Source organism: Hyaena hyaena, unplaced genomic scaffold (genome assembly GCF_003009895.1).
Source record: "Hyaena hyaena isolate Hyena2069 unplaced genomic scaffold, ASM300989v1 scaffold_521, whole genome shotgun sequence".
Taxonomy (NCBI): Eukaryota; Metazoa; Chordata; class Mammalia; order Carnivora; family Hyaenidae; genus Hyaena; species Hyaena hyaena.
In genome coordinates this window covers 971,719-991,407 of record NW_024081153.1, presented here as the reverse complement: position 1 = coordinate 991,407, position 19,689 = coordinate 971,719, and the positions used below count along the sequence as shown (strand labels likewise).

Here is a 19,689-nt window from a genome sequence, read left to right as displayed (position 1 = left end):
CATACTGTGTCAGGGAGAATAAATTATTTAACTCGATGCCGCAAATACATTCATTCTCATTACATTCTGACAAGATCCCTTTAAAATTGTTTTCACATTATTAAGTGTTAAAATATATAAAATGTATGCACTATATAAATAAGTTAACAAATATATTAAGTTACAGTGATACCTAATATTAAACTCAGTATAACCTAATAATCATGATCTACTGCATTTAAGACAGTTAACCTACTTCAACATAGTATTTTATCCTGCTTAATTTGATTTCCTAAATAAAGCATTTCAAACATTTATTTCAGATTATATTGTAGCAAAATGAAACGTTTTAAAACTAGTATTAGATATTAATGTGACTCTGAGCTGACTGAATTTTAATTTTAAAATTAATAATATTACAGCATCTAGGAACTATACAATTATCAGACTTTTATATTCAAGTTCAGAATTTTGGCAAGAAAATTAATTTTTTTAACTGAGGAAGTTGAGAAATTAGCCTACATGATGATTTTTAAAATAAAAGTCATTGTAAGTTCTTTATTTAAAAAAAAAAATACTTAAAAATTCACCCATTGGTTAAAATTTAGATTGTGACTATATAAAACTGATACTCATATCACAAAATCTATGTATAAATGATAGAAGAATTTTGATTGGGAAAGATAAACTGTTCTTTGAGGTAATTTGATGATATGTTTACTTTGAAGGTAATAGTGGCTTTAAAATCAAGAGTCTATTTCTGAAGCCTTGTTAGGGATTTAATACCAGATTATCAAACTGCAGTAATTTCAGATGAATTTAATGTTTGATTTGTTGGCTTTTTAATTTGTCTCAGTTCATTCAGAGCTTTCTGAATCTATTGGATGGATCAACATTTTAGTTGATTTAATAGAGTACAACCTTCCATTTTGAGACTTCCAGTATATTCCTCTTCGCCTCTCTGGCTTAGTTTTTGCTCTTGGCTTATTATAGTTACCATTTAGGTTGTTTTCTCCACATACATCGTGATACCACCAGCCTCCTAAAGAAGATAGTTATGGAATTTAATGAATACAAATTCATGTAGTTACTGTTATTGCATTTCCCCATGAGTACATCTTCATTTCTTACAATATGACAGTATTATATGCATTATGCATGTTTCCTCATTTTAAATAGTCTGTGTAAGTCTCATGTATACCACCCAAAATAAAATATCTGAGGCTATTTATAAAACATTATTATAAAATAAAGTACCTAAAGGCTATAGGTAAAATACCAAGTTGAACCATAATCTAGTTAATAGTTACGTTAAGAGATTTTTACCTATAGAGAAAATGTTTATTTGGGATTCAATTTTTAAAGAGTTGGGCTTTGTGATATTAGCTAATACTTTGGGAAGATACTTCATAGATATGAAAATGAATGTTGATAGTAGGAAAAAGATACCTGAATAACTTTCTGGACAGTTGACATGTCCTTTTGCTTTATGATCCCAAGTAGAAAATACCAAATCTTTGTGTTCCGGGAGTGCATTGGGGACATTGCCAGTAATCTCAACTAGGTGTAACATATAGTTGGTTTCATGATCTCCCAAGTGAAAAGAATATTCGATATAATGCTTGTTGTCTTTCCAGTCTTCTAGTTCAATTCGTAAAATGTAATTAGATTGCTTTACTATGGTGTATATCTTGTCTAGACCCAACCAAAATTCTCCTGGAAAGAAAGTAAAAATCTGTGGGTTATTAAGTGCAGTTTAGGCATGAACAAGGGTTTTTTTTGTTCTTATTTTTTTTTGTTTGTCTTTTAGTTTTTGTTTTTTTTTTTTTTTGGTGCAAGTCCATGAGTTGTTTTAACCTTGAATGCCTTGGTTAAAACAATTTTATTGAAGATAATGAAATGCACAAAAAATATAAAAATATTAATAGGCCTGCCTAAAGTTTGATTAGCCTTTCTAAAATGAATATTGTGAGACATATTTCTTGGATGAAACATATTAGGCAATTGTAGATACTTTAGATCTGGTCATTGTTAAAATATCATCTCATTTCTAGGTCCATATGTGTACTGGCTTTGCTGTCAAGAATTTATTAATACCCATATACTGTCAAAAGGTTTGTTAAGGATTTCTACTTTTTTATCCAGTATTACTTGGATGGAAGTATCATTTTCCTCACATATAGTCTCAATCTTTGATATTTGCTTAATATACGTTTTCTTTATAGAAAAATAAGGGAATCAAATTTTATCAACATTTTAAATTAAAAAACATAATTCTTAATAACTTTTCTGTAATTTAAAAGATTATTTTTATTTGGAATTAAAAACAACATAAATATGGATGGACCTTGAGGGTGTTATGCTGATCGAAATAAGTCAGGCAGAGAAGGACAAATATCATATGTTTGCATGTATAGGAGGATTAGGAGGAACTTGACGGAGGAACAAGGGGGAGAAGAAGGGCGGAAATGATGGGGGAAAGGGAGAGAAGCAAACCATGAGAGACTCTTTAATGCTGACAAAAACTGAGGACTGATGGATGTGGGGGGGAGGGGGGGGGCATGGAGGAAGGGCACTTTGGGGATGAGCACTGAGTGTTATGTAGAAACTAATTTGACAATAAACTATTTGTAAAAAAAAAAAAAAAAAAAAAAAACATAAATATGAATCGACTCTTAAATTATCACAGTCCTATTAAAGTATTTAAGGAAAAAAAGTCAAACTTTTTTATTGGTATTGAATTAGAAGACCATTTTAAGGCTTACAAGTATAAATGGCTTACTTTCTTATAGAAATTAATGAGTCCTCTAGACTTGGGGTTACAAATAATCATTCTTAGAAGATTAGGTAGGGATTTAACTAGTGGCTTGAATACAAAATTTCTTAAATGGTGAAATAGTAAAAATAAAAATTTGATATCATAAAATGGATGTTTTCCACTTTATATATGAGTACTTACATTTCTGAATTTTTATAACTTGCCTTTTTGGATTTAAAACCTTTTTTGTTATGCTTATTTTATTTTAACATATTTTGTGATCAAAATATAGTAATTTGCATTGACTTAACTAATTTCCTTTAAGTCATGCATTCTGTAGTATATATTTATAATATTTAAACAACTGAGATTTAAACATTTAGTGCTGTACATCTGACAGTTTCCTTTTTCCTTCCACTTTCCAAATAATATCTGAAATGTTAAAAAAGAAAGTAGAATGACCTGTGATAAGGATGGTTTTATTCATAGCTCATTTCAATATAGCATTTACCACTCACTTACCAGAGTACATAACACTTAATCGTCATTGTCTAATAATTATAGTTATGATAGTTGGAAGCCATCAAATTAAATGACGATACATATACTTAAGAGCAAATATGAAATTATTGTAAGCATAATTCAAACAGATGCTTGTCATAAGTGTAAATTACTAACAGATATGTAATTATTTGTTCTGTGAAGTTCTGTGAAGGCTGGGACTGTTCCTCATTCATCGTTGAATTCCTAATCCCAATCCATAATAGCTTCTCAGTAAATATATTTTTTATGTGTTTTTATTTATTTTTGAGAGAGTGTGAGCAGGGGAGGGGCAGAAAGAGAAAGAGGGACAGAGAATCCAAAATGGGCTGTGTGCTGACAGCAGTAAGCCCAATGCAGGGCTTGAACTGATGAACTGTGAGATCATGACCTGAGCTGAAGTCAGATGCTCAACTGACTGAGCCACCCAGGAACGTGAATATTTTTAAGTTAACAAGTGAATGAGTGATGAATGAAGTTATCTTACCGTCAAGACTCCCAAAACCATATCTGTAGTTTTCCCAAGTTTCGTTGAAGTTTTGTGATCCATCTATTCGGTGTTGAATCACTGTCCATGAAGTACCTGAATATAATGAACGTAATTGTGTACTTCAGTAGATTGATGCTGACAGATGCAACAAAATACTGTTTTCTTGTTTTAATTGGTGGCACTGTAATATAGTTATTAATGTTGCTGTGGTAGTACCATTTTATTATTGTATCAAGAAGTTAAGTAAAGGGCAACTAATGAATTTGTCTTAATAAACTTATTAACAGTAGTTATTTCAGATTACTTTATTGAAAAAGATGGAGAATATTGAATAAGTGCATGACGAAATACGAAACTAAACAAAGCAAATATAAGTACTAGAGCTGTATGACTACTCATGTTACTTATATTTAATTCTATATTCAGAACAAAGATAATAGGATTACTGTTACTAATAGGTAGTGAGTAACCTGAACTAATTATAGTCCATTTTCTCTTCAGTTGGTCTTACCTGATTTAACATCACAGTAGACATTAAAAACTTGCGAGTTGCTGGGTCTAATGGAGTAGATACCACTTGTATGTTTGCCTCTGTTATAAATGGTGGTACAATTAGCAGGAATGTCTAGAATCAAGAAAGTGTTATTACATAAGATACAGTAATAGGAATGGTATCTTTAGAGCTTGAGCTTTTACTTGACATTTTATAGAATTGTGGTGCATGTGGTCCTTAGCCTTTTCCAGTAATGTATTACCGAGAACGTACTTTAGGCTGAAGTGGATTTATTGGATGGCATGTTATGCAGATACTATTAAAATAGTTATTATCAAACTGATTTTTAAAAAATTGTTTCTTAATGTTTATTTTTGAGGGAGAGACAGAGCACAAGCCAGGGAGGTGCAGAGAGAGAGAGAGGGAGACAAAATCTGAAGCAGGCTCCAGGCTCCAAGCTGTCAGTACAAAGCCCCATGCAGGGCTTGAACTCATGAACTTGATCTGAGCCGAAGTCAGACCCTTAAGCGACTGAGCCACCCAGGTGCCCCCAAACTGATTTCTTTTTAAGAAAAGTGACAAAATGAGAATTTTAGACACATATTTGAGCTGTCAGCACAGAACCTGATTAAGGCTCACACTCATGAGCGGTGAGATCATGACCTGAGCTGAAGTTGGATACTTAACTGACTGGGCACCCAGGGTCCCAGGAAGGATATTAATATAATACTACATGAGACATTATTACAGTGTTTGGTGCATTGCACTTAGCAGGTGGAATCAGTGAACATACATAAAGGAAACTTACAGAGATCTTTTGTGTATGTGTATGAATTACACAAAAGTAAATGTGTTTTGAAAGTATTATTTTGTTAAAGTTTTGTTTGGAAAGGAGACTTTGTTCTCCTATCTTTGTGTTTTTCTTATGAAAATTTTCAAGGAAACAGGAAAGTAGAAACATTATAGAGAGAACTTCATAGTCTTTCACCTGTATTCAGCAATTGTTAAGTCTTGCCATTTTTGCTTCATAAACATACATTTATACGAATATATATTTTGCTGTATTATTTGAAAGTAATTTGCAAACATCAGGACCCTTAACCACTTAAACATTTCAACATGTATCTCTTATATATGAAATTATTTTCTTATATGACTATAATACTATTATTGCATCTAAGAAAATTTAAATATTTTCCAATATCAAGTCTACATCTGTGTTTTCCTGATTGTCTTAAGAATGTGTTTTATAGAGTTAAAAAAAAGAACTGCCAGGATCCAGTTAGGGTTGACACATTGTATTTGGTGGATTTGTCTCTTTACTCTCTTTTAGCTTAGAACAGGTCCCAACAATAGCAATTTTTTATGGTAATGTCTAAGATAGGAGAAGAATTTGATGATAATACCTTCAAGAAGGAAAGCCAACAAATTAACTTACCATCATGTTCTACAATTTTTGTTTCATTCAAGTGAAGAAAAGGGGTAGTTCTTGGTGCTCTTGGTTTAGAAGAAAGAGAATTTTCTGTGGATTCTTGAATACCAGTTCTTCTTAGCTGATGAAAGAATATAAATCTTCTTTTAAAAATGGTACGGAATATACAGTTAGGGGACTGTGGGGGAGGATAGTAAAATTACAATTTATATACATCTTAAATTTCATAATATTACTGCTTTTGATGTTAGGAGGATAAACCATGCTATACAGATTTCACAGATGACTTGTTCTCAAAATATGTAATCAGGAACATTGTTTAATTAGTTTAAAAAACTAGAGAGAGAGCAAAGCACAAACCAAAAATTAGTCAAAAAAACAGCAAGACCAAAGGTAGAGGCTTTGCTTAGCATATTTTAACGTGTTTTATTTACTTACATGAATAGAATATTCAGAGTAGAATAGGGCAGAGATAGAGGGGGGCAGAGGATTGAAGTAGACTCTGAACTGACAGCAGAGAACTTGATGTGGGGCTTCAACTCATGAACCATGATATCATAACCTTAGCCAAAGTCAGACATATAGCCAACTGAGCCACCCAGGCACCCTGAATAAGGCTGCTTTCTTAATAGTTATTGGAATGTAAACATATATGTAGAGATTGGCAGGTTTATTTGCTTACTTTAAATACATTAAATATTTCATTGTTAGTTTTAGCAATAACAGTTTATTTTTATGTAAAAATGTGCTGGGTTATTATTAGTGTTTTTAATATCAGCATTTCCTAGGACATAACTCATAAGGGTCTGTTGCAAAGTTCATTTACTGGGTATTAGCCTTTTCTCCTATATAACTGTATGATGTTAAAGTCACTTAACTTAAAGACTTTTGGATTCTTATTTTGTTTGTTTGTTTGTTTATTTACTTAAATGTTTTTAAAAATTTATTTCTGAGAGAAAGAGAAGAGAGACAGCGTGAGCAGGGGAGGGTCAGAGAGAGAGAGGGAGATACAGAATCTGAAACAGACTCCAGGCTCTGAGCTGGCAGTCAGCACAGAGCCTGACGCGGGGCTCGAACCATGAACCGTGAGATCATGGCCTGAGCCAAAGTCAGATGCTTAACTGACTGAGCCACCCAGGCACCCATTTTGGATTCTTATTTTAAATTTGAGGAAGTTGAATCAGATGATCTAAGGCTTCTCCCAACTCAGACATTCATTGTTTTGAATTCTTCATATATTTTATTGTTAGACAAGATGTATATCATTTGATAATAGTGACATTTGTTTTTGTGTATAGGCTCATTTAACTGTAATAAAAGATGTAAGAAAAAAGAAATTAGAAAAATAACGTAGTGAGGAAATTAGGGAAATCAATAATAGTTGTTGGCAACAAACTCTTTTGGATACTTAGCAAAAATAAAATAACCTAGTAAATTATGATTTATAATTAGAAAAAATAATCCAAAATTATGTTATAAAATTACAGAAACTTATAACAATATGTTTGTTTAGTGGAAGTTGTTTTATAATTCTTGGCAACTGTTTTTTACAAGTTTCTCCAGGTTTGTATTGTTTTTGGAACCCTCTTTGAGTGCCTGTTTCATAGCATTACTAATTAATATTTTTGAACTGTGGTAATTCTGTATTGAGATATGTAAATTATCACATAGCTTTATTCAAGACAGGTATCTCACTTACCTAGCCAGCTGTTTAGATTGGAGATAAATTATATTGTTGGGTACTGAACTTTAATTATCAAGCACACAGTTTCTAATATTACTATTAATAGTGTGCTTTTGTTGACTTCTTTGTGTTAAATATGACATTAATTTTACTCAACATATGTTTGTTGAGTTCCTACTATGTCTCAGACAATATTCTATATTTTGGGGCAACAGCTATAAAAAGATGAAGAAAATCCTGTTCTCATAGACTTTACAGTCTAGGGAGGGGAAAACAAGATAAATAACTAAAATATATATATTATGTGAAATAGAGATAAATGTAAAGGAAAAAGGAAAGTAATGAAAGAGGTAGCAGGTTTTAAGTATGGGTTTAGAGATTATAATTTTTGATTAAGTGACTTAGTAAGACTTCTTTGAGTATTTTACATTTGAGAAAGACCTAAAGGAAATGAGAGTGGGCCATGCAGATACCAGGGAGAAGAGCATTCCAGATACGGGGAGCGTGGGCAAAAGCCCTGAGACAGCCATGTTCAATGTGTTTGAGTAACTGGGAAGAGTACCCCAGTATGACTACAGTAGTGGAGATGAAGTCAGAGAGATGAGTCATTTGGGGTCTAGTGGGCCACTGGAAGTGAGATGGGAAGCCATTGTATGGTTTTAAATAAATAGAGATATGATCTAACTTTAACTTTGGATAGAATCATGTTGGTGGCTATATTGAAGATATACTCTACATAAATTCTTTTTTTTTTCCTCACAGCATTCCTATATGATCGGTTCTGTTATTTTCTTCATAGTATAAGTGACGAAAGTGAGGGACGGGGGTTAAGTAATTTATTCAAGGTCACACAAAAGTTTTAAAGCCAAGATTCAGGTAGTTTATGAGCTTCAGAGTCTCCAATCTTAACAATCATACCGATATAATCTGTTTATGCACTATCCAGCTGTAAGTTTTAAAAATAACTTCAGGCTTTAATGTTCCCATAAGTCTAAATTCTATGTAAAAGATTGGACAAGCCATTAAAATATCTACTTACCTGTTTTTCTATTTCTTTTATTTGACTGTGCTGTTGATTTAGTTGTCTGTATTGTTCCTCCACAGTCTGGAGAAGGTCTTTGATGCTGTTTTCTTGCTGTTCTACAAAATTCTGGACATAGATTGTAGGGTGATTAGAAGTATCTGTCTTCTTTCCTTCTTTCTTTTTTGTTAAATTAGCCTGTTTTTGTTTTTTGCAACTATTACAGTCTAAATTTTTAATACTATTAGTGGATTATATAACTCAATATTGGCAACCATTTTCTCTTGTATGCTTTCACATCCTTTTGTTTTACTATTCTAAAATGTGCCATTTCTAAAACCTAATTTCCTGAACTTTGCAGTAATTCAGTTAAATTAAAAAAAAAAAACAAAGCCTCACAGTATTTTAATAGGAATTAATCTTAACCATTTACTTATTACTTTCATCCATTTTATTTTTACTTATTTTTACTTTTATCCATTTTAAACATGAGAGGATAGTTTCAAATTATATTCCTTTAACTTTTTACCTGCCTCTAGTAATTGGCAACACTGTAATAATTTAGTTTTAAAATTTTATTAATTGATTTATAATTTTCATCTGAAATAAAAAGTTTATTTGTTTTTTGTATAATGTTAGAGAATAATAAAAACCAATTTGAAATTATAACCAGAAATTTTATTTCCTAGAGCTTTTTTTCCTTGAGAAAAGTATATTTCAGTGATTCAACGAAGTAGTACATCTTAAAACATTTTTTAAAAAGATCCATATTGAAAACATAATTATGAACCCTCTTTGAGTTCTACTTACTTTGAGTGAAGTTACTTCTGGGTGTTCCTGAATTTGAGGTTGATTTTTAGTTAAACTGGTTAATTCCTTCTCCAAATATTTCACTTTTTGTTGAAGTAGATTTTTTTCTTCTAGGAGGCTTTCAAGTTTTGAGTTGAGTTCAAGTGACATATTCTTTACTTCTTCATTCTTGACTTGTAGTTTGGATGTAGTTCTTCTAAGTTCCTTTTCTTCTTCTTTGATTTCATTGGTTTGCAGTGATAGGTCATAAAAAGACTGATCAAATATGTTGAGTTTTTGAAATATGTCATTAATTTGGCCCTTAGTCTTATGGACAAAGTCTTTAAGACCATGGCCTAACTGAAGGAGGCCATTGGCTAAAATTTTTACATCATCTAACATAGCAAATCTTGATTTTGGCTCTGGAGACATAGAATCATATGATGAATAGTCTCGATCAATTTTGGAAGAAATAACTAGAGGAACAATAAAAAGAAAGAGCTTAATCGTGTGCATTTTTATCCTAATTATTCAACAAATTTTCTCCTGTAGGCAGATCTAGACTTCTAAACTCTATATATACCACTACTTGCCACATTGCAAACAGTAAGGTTGGCAGGTGAATGTAGTTAATCATTAAGCTGTGTAAACTTGTACGAATGTAACCTTCTATATTGAGTTAGATCAGTGTTAAATGAAATCAAAGAAATGAGCAATTAACCTTCATTTTAAATTGTTACTGTATTTAATTCTGCAGTATTATAAACTTCAGTTTCAGGGTTGTGAGAGCTACCTGTCTTGAAAAGTTTATTTTTAACTTGTCATGATTTTTAAGAGATTTACAATTCAGCTCTTTTGATTGTTAAATTAACATTAAGATTGAGAAAGGTTAATGAATTAAGGATGCGTTTCCCAAATTATATTTTAGTTATTTTGGAAACAGCAACCTATTCCCAAAAATGGTTTCTCTCTGAAGCCTTCTTCCTCTGCTTCAGGTGGTATTGATGGTTCTCAATGTTGCATTCCTGTGATACTCTGTTTAAGCTAACATATGATTATGTGTTTGCTATTACTTGTCACTGTAATTGTTAGTATGTCTTTTGCTTCAGATGATCTTTCCTAACCATATTTGTATATTATAAAATCTCATATATTACAAGGCATTTCACTCCCTTTCTGTGTTAGTGTAAAGCTGTGTCTGTGTTCTAACTTCTTTTCCATGTGCCCACTGAAAGGCCAGTAGATTAGGTGGTCTTGTACAGTCAAGCCAGAATTATATACTTCCAATGTCAGAAACAGTTTGCTTTTTATAAGTTTGTCTGAACTTCGTGAGCTTGGTAACAGTTTTGGTAATATAAATTTAACAAAACCAACAAATTAATAGTATGTTCAAAAGTAAATGTTTTACTATATTTCTAACATAGTGTTAAAAGGAAAAATACTAAATGCTTTGGTTAAATTATTACTGATTAACCTTCTTGAGTGCTCATTGAGAACTTTTTGAGAAAATAATAAATCCTTTAAAAATGCCTTATCTTGGGTGCCTGGGTGGCTTAGTCAGTTAAATGTCCAACTTTTGATTGCAGTTCAGGTCTTGATCTTAGGGTTGCAAGTTCAAGCCTTGCATTGGGCCCTGTGCTGGGTGTGAAGCCAACTTAAAAAAATGCATTATCTTGACAAATTAGTATAGTAAAAGTATGGGCTCTAAAATCAGACTGTCATCCATATCTAAGACCCAGCCCTAATTTTCTGGCCTTGGACAAGTTACTTAACCTCCCCATACCTCAGTCGTGTCATCTGTAAGTTGCGGTAGTTATTGTACATACTTAAACAGGGTTATGAGAATTAAAAGAAATGATAGGTGTAAAGCAGAACAGTATCTGGCAAATAGGAGTACTAAAAATATTAGTTATTATGTCACATGAAATGATCTTAGAACCTGTGTATGTGTGTGTAATCAGGCCTATCTGAAAGAAATTTTTAAGTAAAGTTAATAGCTTTTTTGCAAAGGGGAAGGTTTTAACATAATGTACTTCAGTTTAAATTGTAAATTGTCAAGCAAAACTTTACAACATGAACCACTTCCAAATTTCTATTCTTAGAAATGGATATTCCTAGTGTAAATTAAAGACCCTTTCCTTTGATGATTTAGGATTAAGGGCTTTTAGATGTGAGAGTGACAGTCAGTAGTTTAGCACAGTGGTTGAGGGTATGATTGATTCTGGAGAGAAGCTGGCTGGCTTGGAATCCTGGCTCTGCTGTTCTTCAGCTCTGTGACTCTTGGTCAAATTACTTAGCTTTTCTATACCTGTATTTTCTCAGCTGTCAAGTGAAGGGAATACCTACTTTATAGGATTGTATGAAGATTAAGAATTAAAAAACTTTAATTTTTTAAGCACAGGACATCATCTGGTATATACTAAAATACTCCTAATATTATATATTAGTTATTTTTGGTAATTTGAAACAATCAAAGCATTTGTGCCCATATAGTAATGCTTTATTGGTGAATATTGTCTAATCTCATGTTAAGATGACAGAAGTTGAAAATTTTTGCAAAATCTTATTCTCTGCATTTTAGTCTCTTGGACCTTGGTAGGTACAAGGAATTATGTCTTTTGTTTAGCCCTTGTATACTTTTTTAAATGTCTAATACAGAGCCATATAAGTATTTTTTTAAGTGGGGGAAGGTCAGAGAGAGGGAGGGAGAGAGAATCCCAAGGAGGCTCACTTCTGTCAGTGCAGAACCTGGCATGGGGCTCAGTGCCATGAACTGTGAGATCATGATCTGAGGCGAAATCAAGAGTAAGACACTCAACTGACAGAGCCACCTATGCATCCTTGAATTTCTATTTGTAAGAGAAATAAAGAATCTGAGTAAATAAAAATATGCAAATACTTCCACTAATAAAGAAGAAAACACAGAAAAATTCTTATTATTCATTTTCATCTTCCCTTCATCACTGTTAGATGTTAATGGAAATATAAAAGTGCATATAGAACTACTGAAGAAATTTGAATTTTTTCCTTCCTTTTTAAAGGAAAAACTTAGTGTTGTGATCATTGGTAACGAAGGGCATATTTCGAAACTTCTCTTAACTAAACTGTCTACTTTTCTGGCCTAAAACTATCGACCCTGATGTTTCATCCACCTTCTAGTTGAGGGAAAATTGAGATGGGCCAACTTCTCATCTTTTTTGCACTATAAGCTGTTTATGAGCAAGATCTGTATTGTTTTTTAATTTGTATCCTTTACAGTACTTTATTTAGTACAATGCCTTACATGTTTGAGAAACAGTATAAATATATGAGATGAAAAAGGGAATGATAAAGTCTTAAGCTGGGAGTTTTTCAAGTACAACATTTGCATATAGTAGAGGCTCTACCCTTTTAGATACAGGAGGTACTTTTTAGAGAAAGGAATTTGAAAAGGTTTTTGAGTTCACTCCTTGCAGTACATGACAGTAACTGGATGCTGTTACTGTGGGAGGGAATTTCCTTCCATTTTGGTTACCGTATTAGAATGTGAACACTTTTTGTACAATTTATATAATTCCTTTACATGTAACACTAACAGCTAGATTAAAGGCAATGGTCACACATTCTTGGTTTATAGTATATCATCCCTGGTAGAAATATCTGGATAATTTTCTTTCCTTATAGTAGTTTGACATATTATCGAATATATGTGAAGTGCCTAATTGTGAGCTGTGGAAGAGTGTCCACATGGGAAGTCTAACAAATAGCAATTTTACAAGTGATTTAACATCTACCTTTTCATGCCACCTGTCTGAGTACACATTTTACATCTACCTTTTCATCTACCTCCTGTCTGAGTACACATTGTCAAAGGCAGAATCTAATCTTTGCTTGAACCTGTGCCTGTTTAAATAGATCCCTAATCAAATATAAGCAATAATATTATGAAAGTTAAAATTTTTTCTGCCTAAGAAAATAAGAAACTAAAAATCAGGCCTTAATCTAAGGATTTTTAGTTTCTAAGAACTAATATATAAAACTTTTTAGCCACATGGCATTTTAGGATATCTAAAGTCTTGTTTAAGCTTCAAGCAAAGCAAAGTCCTTTATCCTCCCCCGGGTTGTGCAATCTTCCAGAGATAGGACTTCCAAATAAAACGCAAAGCATTGGGATCTCTTGAACGTAGTATCCCTTTTCATTTCTTCCTTCATAAAATGTGATCATTTGTTTTTGAATTAATGTTTGGTAGAAAGATTCTGAAAGTAATTGCTTGAGAAAAACACATTTATAAATAGAAATATTTACATTAACTAAAGTGAAGAATACCGACAGATTACTACATTGGATTCCCTTTCCTCTCTTTGTCCAGAACAGGCACTGCTCAGTGGAAATATAGTATGAGTTCTATATGTAAAAGAGGTGAAAACTAACAAGTGAAATTTCATTTTTATAATGTGTTTAATCCAGTATATAAAAGTATTTCAATATGTGATCAATATAAAAACATTAATTAGATATTTTGTATTCTTTTTTCATACTAGGTCTTCCAAATCTGGTGTGTTTATGTACTTTGAGCACGTCTCAGTTAGAATAGGCACACATTAAGTGCTTAGTAGTCTTGTTAGACTGTTTTATTGGACAGTGCAGATCCAGAAGATGAGTGACATTTGAAGGAATCATTTCATTTATCCACTTTTTCCCTCCATGTTCACTATTGATAAATGTTAAATTTTTGGCTGAAAGTACTTATTGTGGAAACGCAGGTATTTCTGAAACTTGTGAAAAATAAAAATCCTGACTCTTCACTATTAACATTTTGGGGTCTGTCATACCAGATCCCTTAGATGAGTAGCTACACGTAATTTTTTTTTTTTTTTAAACACAAGTGTGACTGTGTTATATATAATCCATGCCATATATAGGGGCACCTGAGCAGCTTAGTCAGCTAAGCCTCCGGCTTCAGCTCAGGTCACGATCTCACCGTTTGTGAGTTCGAGGCCTGCATCAGGCTCTGCACTGACTGTTCAGAGCCTGCTTTGGATCATCTGTCTCCCTCTCTTTCTGCCCTCCTTTCCTCACACACTCTCTCTCAAAAAAATAAATATTAAAAAAATTGGTTCAAGACCTTAATATTTTAAAATTTATTTTCATGAGTGCCTATAGATTGACTTTTTCTTTTTAATGGCTGCATAATCATTTATATAGATGTACCTTAATTTAAGTCTTCGCCTATTAATGATCATTTAAGTTGTTTCCAGTTTTCTAATTGTAAGCAAAGCAATATGCATAGAAAATGTCTTCCCAGGTGTGTATAAATGACAAGTTTGTGGTGTTGACTTTCAAAATATGATTTCTCAAGTCAGATTATCCTTCAAGAGTTGTGCCAGTTTATATCTCTGCCAAGAGTAATGAGAGCTGCTCTTTCCCAATGAATTTTTACCAATGCTTTGAATGAGAAAAACAAAAGATAATCAATAAGTCTAATATGTAAAAAACATCTGGGTTATTTTGCTGGCCATCTGTTTTGCTCTTTTTGTGAATTACCTGAGTTTTATTTAAGTCCCCTCTCCCCATATTCCTTCCCCCTTTTTGTTTGTCTCTTTCTAACTAATTGTAGGAATTATTTACATATTGGATAGTCATTATCTGATGTATAATGACTAGTGTTTTTCCAATTTGTCATTTGCCTTCCACCTATGTATATGATATCACCTGCTCTGCAGAGGCTTTAAAATTTGTCTTTTATAATCTTTGTGGCTCATGCTCAGAAATGCTTTCCTCACCTCTAAAGCATGGTCTCTTTAAAGCTTTTCTAGTACTTTATGGCTTTATTTTTATTATTTACCCCTTTGATTATTCTAGAATTTATTTTGAGGAGTGGTGAAATACGAATTCATCTTTTTCCCTAAATGGCTAGGTGCTGTCTCAACACTTTTCATTAGTCTGCCTTCTCACTGCTGATTTGAAATTCTTCTGAAGAAGTATTATAAGTGAATGGTGAAGACTTACTAGTTTTATGTGGGAATTTATTAGTGGAATTAGTAGTCAAATGGAAATGAATCTGGATTCAGTTGTATGTCTTTTATCTTTGGAAACAAGTTCAATTTAAAACTGTTTGACTTATATTGAAAATCAAGCATAGCTTATAGATAATGTTGTTTTTTGATGTCTTATTTATTTCTGAGAGAGAGAGAGAAACAGCATGAGCAGGGGAGGGTCAGAGAGAGAGAGGGGAAATACAGAATCTGAAGCAGCCTCCAGGCTCTGAGCTAGCTGTCAGCACAGAGCCCGATGTAGGGCTCAAACCCACGAACCGTGTGATCATGACCTGAGCCGAAGAAGTCGGACACTTAACTGACTGAGCCACCCAGGCGCCCCTCTTTTTTTTAAATTGATAATGTTTAATTAATTTCCATTTAATCTGGAATCCAAACTCCCTGAAGTATAACTAAATATTTGTGTGCATTCTGTATCATTCATTCATTCAATATGAGGCTCTGTTTTAGGCATTGGGTATATAGCAGTTAATGAGATAAAGTTCTTGCCCTCATGGAGTGTGGACTCTATCAAAGGAGATATACAAACAAGAAATAATATATAAATGTACAAGATATTTTAGGATTGTTTTAAGCAGATTGTTTGAGAGTTGTAAATGGAATAACAAAGTGATATGATGGCAAGGGAGAGTAAAGATGAGGTTTTTTGAGACTTGAAAGATGGGGAAAGGCCAGTCATGTCCATGTCCACAAAACTAAGACAGTAGTAATGACAATGTAGAGATTCTGAGGGGTGGGGAAGCATAGTATGTTGCTTTTCTGTGTGTTCCGCTTGTTTATCCTACTACAGATTTTTCATTGAAATTTGTTGGCAGATTCTTTAGTCTCAAGTCCTTTTGTGTGCTCCAGTGACATTCTGTGTTCATAGCATTTATACTACGTTATAATTATTAGCTTGTCCAATTCTACCTGTGGACCATAGTTCTATGAAGTCAAGAACTTTGTCTTTTATCTCTATATTCTTAGTATCTAGCTGCATACTCAGCAAATGTTTGCTACAATGAGGAATTACAAACATAATTAAGGGCAGTCTGTTATCATGTGCTTTGGATCCTGTTCTCTCCCATCATTCAGGAATCTTTACGTTCTTATTCTAATATATGCAAACTGTCTCACCTGGGTTCTTCTCAATATTTAATCAAACTCAAACCTTTCCAATCTCAAAAAGCTTACAAAATACTCATATTCTGTCTCCAATTATTCCATGATCTTTCTCTCCTTTACAGCTACACTTTTCAGAGTTTCATTTATTTCATTGTCTTAACAACTGCTTGCTCTTGAACCTGCTTTAATCTGTTTCCAGCCTGATATTATCAGTTGACCTTTTTCAATTCTTAACTCATTTGGCCCCTGAGTAGTGTTGACATTTAACTTTAATTCTTTTACTGTTTTCCCTTAGTTTCCACATCATTGCACTCTCATGGGGTTTTTTCCCCTACTTTTCTGTGGGTGCCTTCTTGGTCTTGGCAGGCTTATCCTCTTCTGGATGGCCACAGAATCCTGGAGTTCTTAAGATTCCAGTTTTTGAATAACATATATAAATAAGTGATATTCTAATTCTGCCACAGTTGGTGTCCTTCAGAATGATTGTCAGTGTAGGAAAATGATATGCAGATGCAAGATAGAAAAGATTAAATAAAATCTTATAAGAAAATTAAATTAAATTAAATTAATAGTCCTGAATTGGAATTTGAAGTATCAGTATGAATTCAGAATGTATTTCATGTTAAAACCATTTCCCCCTCACCCTTTCTACTTCAGTGGCCTAGAAACAATGACTAACTCACAATGAATGCCCAGACTGTGGCTTGGGAAAACATTTCACATGCAGAGAACCAAAGCTCCTTGGAGAAATGGCTAATTCTGGATCTGGGGAGAAACTATGGAAGAAGAGCTTAGAACGTTTTGCTATATAACAAATAGCAAGAAGTCATCAAAGACTACTGTGACTAAATGACAAGGACACAGGAGCCAGTTTGAACTGGCTTTTTCATTTCCCAAAGATGGAACAATTTGAACATCAATAAAGATAATACCTGCAGTATATTGAAACCCATTCATATGTTTGGTACCTGAGTTTATAAGTGAGGCTGAAAAAAAAAAGAAGAAGAAGAATTAATTTTTCTTAAGAGGATTGTAATGCATCCAGTGCTTATTTTGAAAACTGGAAAATAATGGAAAAGAGTCAAGCATTTATTCCTCTCGCTTATATAAGGGCTCACTGGCTAAGGAAATAATAGATGAGGAAAATTGCTCTTAATAGAGATATTCCAGCTATTAAATAAAGACTGATAGGATATTATCTTTTGGCAGCCCTTAATGAAGCTAATGGGTTTAGGCATTGATTACCCTCTAGTAACTGCACAAAAAGAGACATTTTCCTCCTGATAGGAAATGGCAGCATTTATGGAATGATCTTACCAAAAAAACCCTCAGGCCGAAATATGACCAAGGCTCTTGATCTAACTCTGAATCTGTAGAAAACAAGAATATGTTAAATGTTACTACAGGGATACAAACAAATTCTAGCCTTAAGAAAACTTTACACAATAATCCCATTTCTTCAACAACTATATTGCAAAGGTAGAAGATGGAAAGACTTCCCCACAGTCAACCAAGTATCTCTTCCTTGCATAACTCCTGCATAACCTCTCTCACAGCACAACGTTATTGTGAAGTGGTCTGATTATAGGCATTTCTGTCCCATTAGACTGTATGTTCCTCAAGACCAGGGAATGGCCTCAAACTTCCTTTATTTCCCTTGCATGTAACATGGTACCTGATGTTTTGTGCACAATCAATCAATAAATATTTCCTGTGCAGATTTGATTTGGTGACTTCAGTGGTCAGTAATACTCATCTTTGATCTTTAGTTCTTTTGATTAGGAAACTGACCGTTATCATAACATTTCCATATTTGCCTTTTACACTTTTGACTGTTTGGAGAATAATGGACTTTTCTCCATGTTTTTAGTGACTTTAAGATGGTGGGCTTATTGTTATCTACACCTATTCTCCCCACCCACCCCCATGGAAATTTTTGTTTTTTCTAATTATAAAAGTCTTGTGTTCTTACAAATTCAAACAAAGTAGAAAAGTGTAAAAACAAACTAGAGCCTTCACTGTTAACCAGAAATATCTTTTTATCCGTTTCTTTCTCTCCTCTCTCCCTTCTTTCCCCACCCCCATCCCCCAACTTTCCTCTTGCTGGATTGAGCCCAGTGTCAGTATGTAATAACCTTTGTCTCTTATTATAGTTTTTTATTTTAGAGTCCATTTTGTTGTTATAACTTTCTTTTGATTTCATTTGCATGGAATATCTTTTTCCCTTTCTTTATTTGCAGTTTGTATGTGTCCTTACATCTGAAGTGAGCCTCTTGTAGACAGTATGTAGATGTGTACTGTTGTTGTTGTTGTTTTTTTTAACCTATTAAGCTACTCTGTCTTTTGACTGGAAAATTCAGTCCATTTACATTTAAAGTACTGATAAGTATGTACTTATTGCCATCTTATTAATTGTTTTCTAGTTGTTTTGTAGTTTGCCACTGTTCCTTTCTTGCTTCCTTCCTTGGTGGTTTAATGAATTTCTTTAATGGTATACTTAGATTTCTTTACCTTTTGTGTATTCGCAATAGTTTTTTGCTTTGTGGTTACCATGAGACTTGTACATAACAGCTTGTATCTAGAACAGTGTATTTTAAGTCAATAACAACTTAAGTTTGATCCAGTTTTAAAGTTCTTCATTTTTACTCACTTCTCCCATGTTTTATATTTTTGCTGTCATATTTTACATCTTTTTATCTTGTGTATTCCTTAACTAAGTATTGTAGTTATTTTTACTACTTTTGTCTTTTAACCTTCATACTAGCTTTATAAGTGATTAATCTGCTACCTTTACTATATATTTAATTTTCCAGTGAGATTTATTCTTTCATGTTTTCTTGTTACTAATAAGCACCTTTTCTTTTCATCTTAAAGAAATTCCTTTACTCTTTCTTATAAGGCCAATTTAGTGATGATAAGCTCCTTTAACTCTTGCTTGTCTGGAAAACTGTCTCTACTTGGCTTCTGAATGATAGCTTTCTTGAGTGTCCTGGGATGGAAGTATTTTCTCTCAGCACTTTGAATATATCATGACATTCCCTTCTGGCCTGCAAAGTTTCTGCTGAACAATCTGCTGATAGTGTTATTGGGATTCTCTTGTGCATAACAAATTGTTTTTTACCTCCTACTTTTAGGATTCTCTTCCTTTTTAACTTACAGCATTTTGATTATAATGTGTCTTGGTGTGAGTCTTTTGGGGTTCATCTTTTTTGGAACTCTCTGAGCTTCCTTGATCTGGATGTCTGTTTCCTTCCCAAGGTTAGGGAAGTTTTCAGCTGTTATTTCTTCACAATATTCCATCAGTAGGATATGCCAGTATACATCCTGCTATGGACCCTGCTTTTTTTCTTTATCCAATCTGCT

The 19,689-nt window shown here is 33.1% G+C and overlaps 2 protein-coding genes across 7 annotated transcripts in view; one reads left to right on the top strand and one right to left on the bottom strand.

Moving 5' to 3' along the window:
- The window catches only part of DOCK7 (dedicator of cytokinesis 7), a 220,793-nt gene that overhangs the window by 91,863 nt on the left and 109,241 nt on the right, over positions 1-19,689 (top strand). The gene's annotated exons all lie outside the window — the stretch shown is intronic.
- On the bottom strand, positions 784-9,702 carry ANGPTL3 (angiopoietin like 3). The gene is made up of 7 exons (XM_039255291.1): positions 9,208-9,702; positions 8,411-8,526; positions 5,699-5,805; positions 4,279-4,392; positions 3,765-3,860; positions 1,429-1,695; positions 784-1,021 (listed from the first exon to the last, which is right to left on the bottom strand). Exons 1-7 carry the CDS (start codon positions 9,700-9,702, stop codon positions 837-839), a joined length of 1,380 nt encoding a protein of 459 aa, XP_039111222.1. The 3' UTR covers positions 784-836.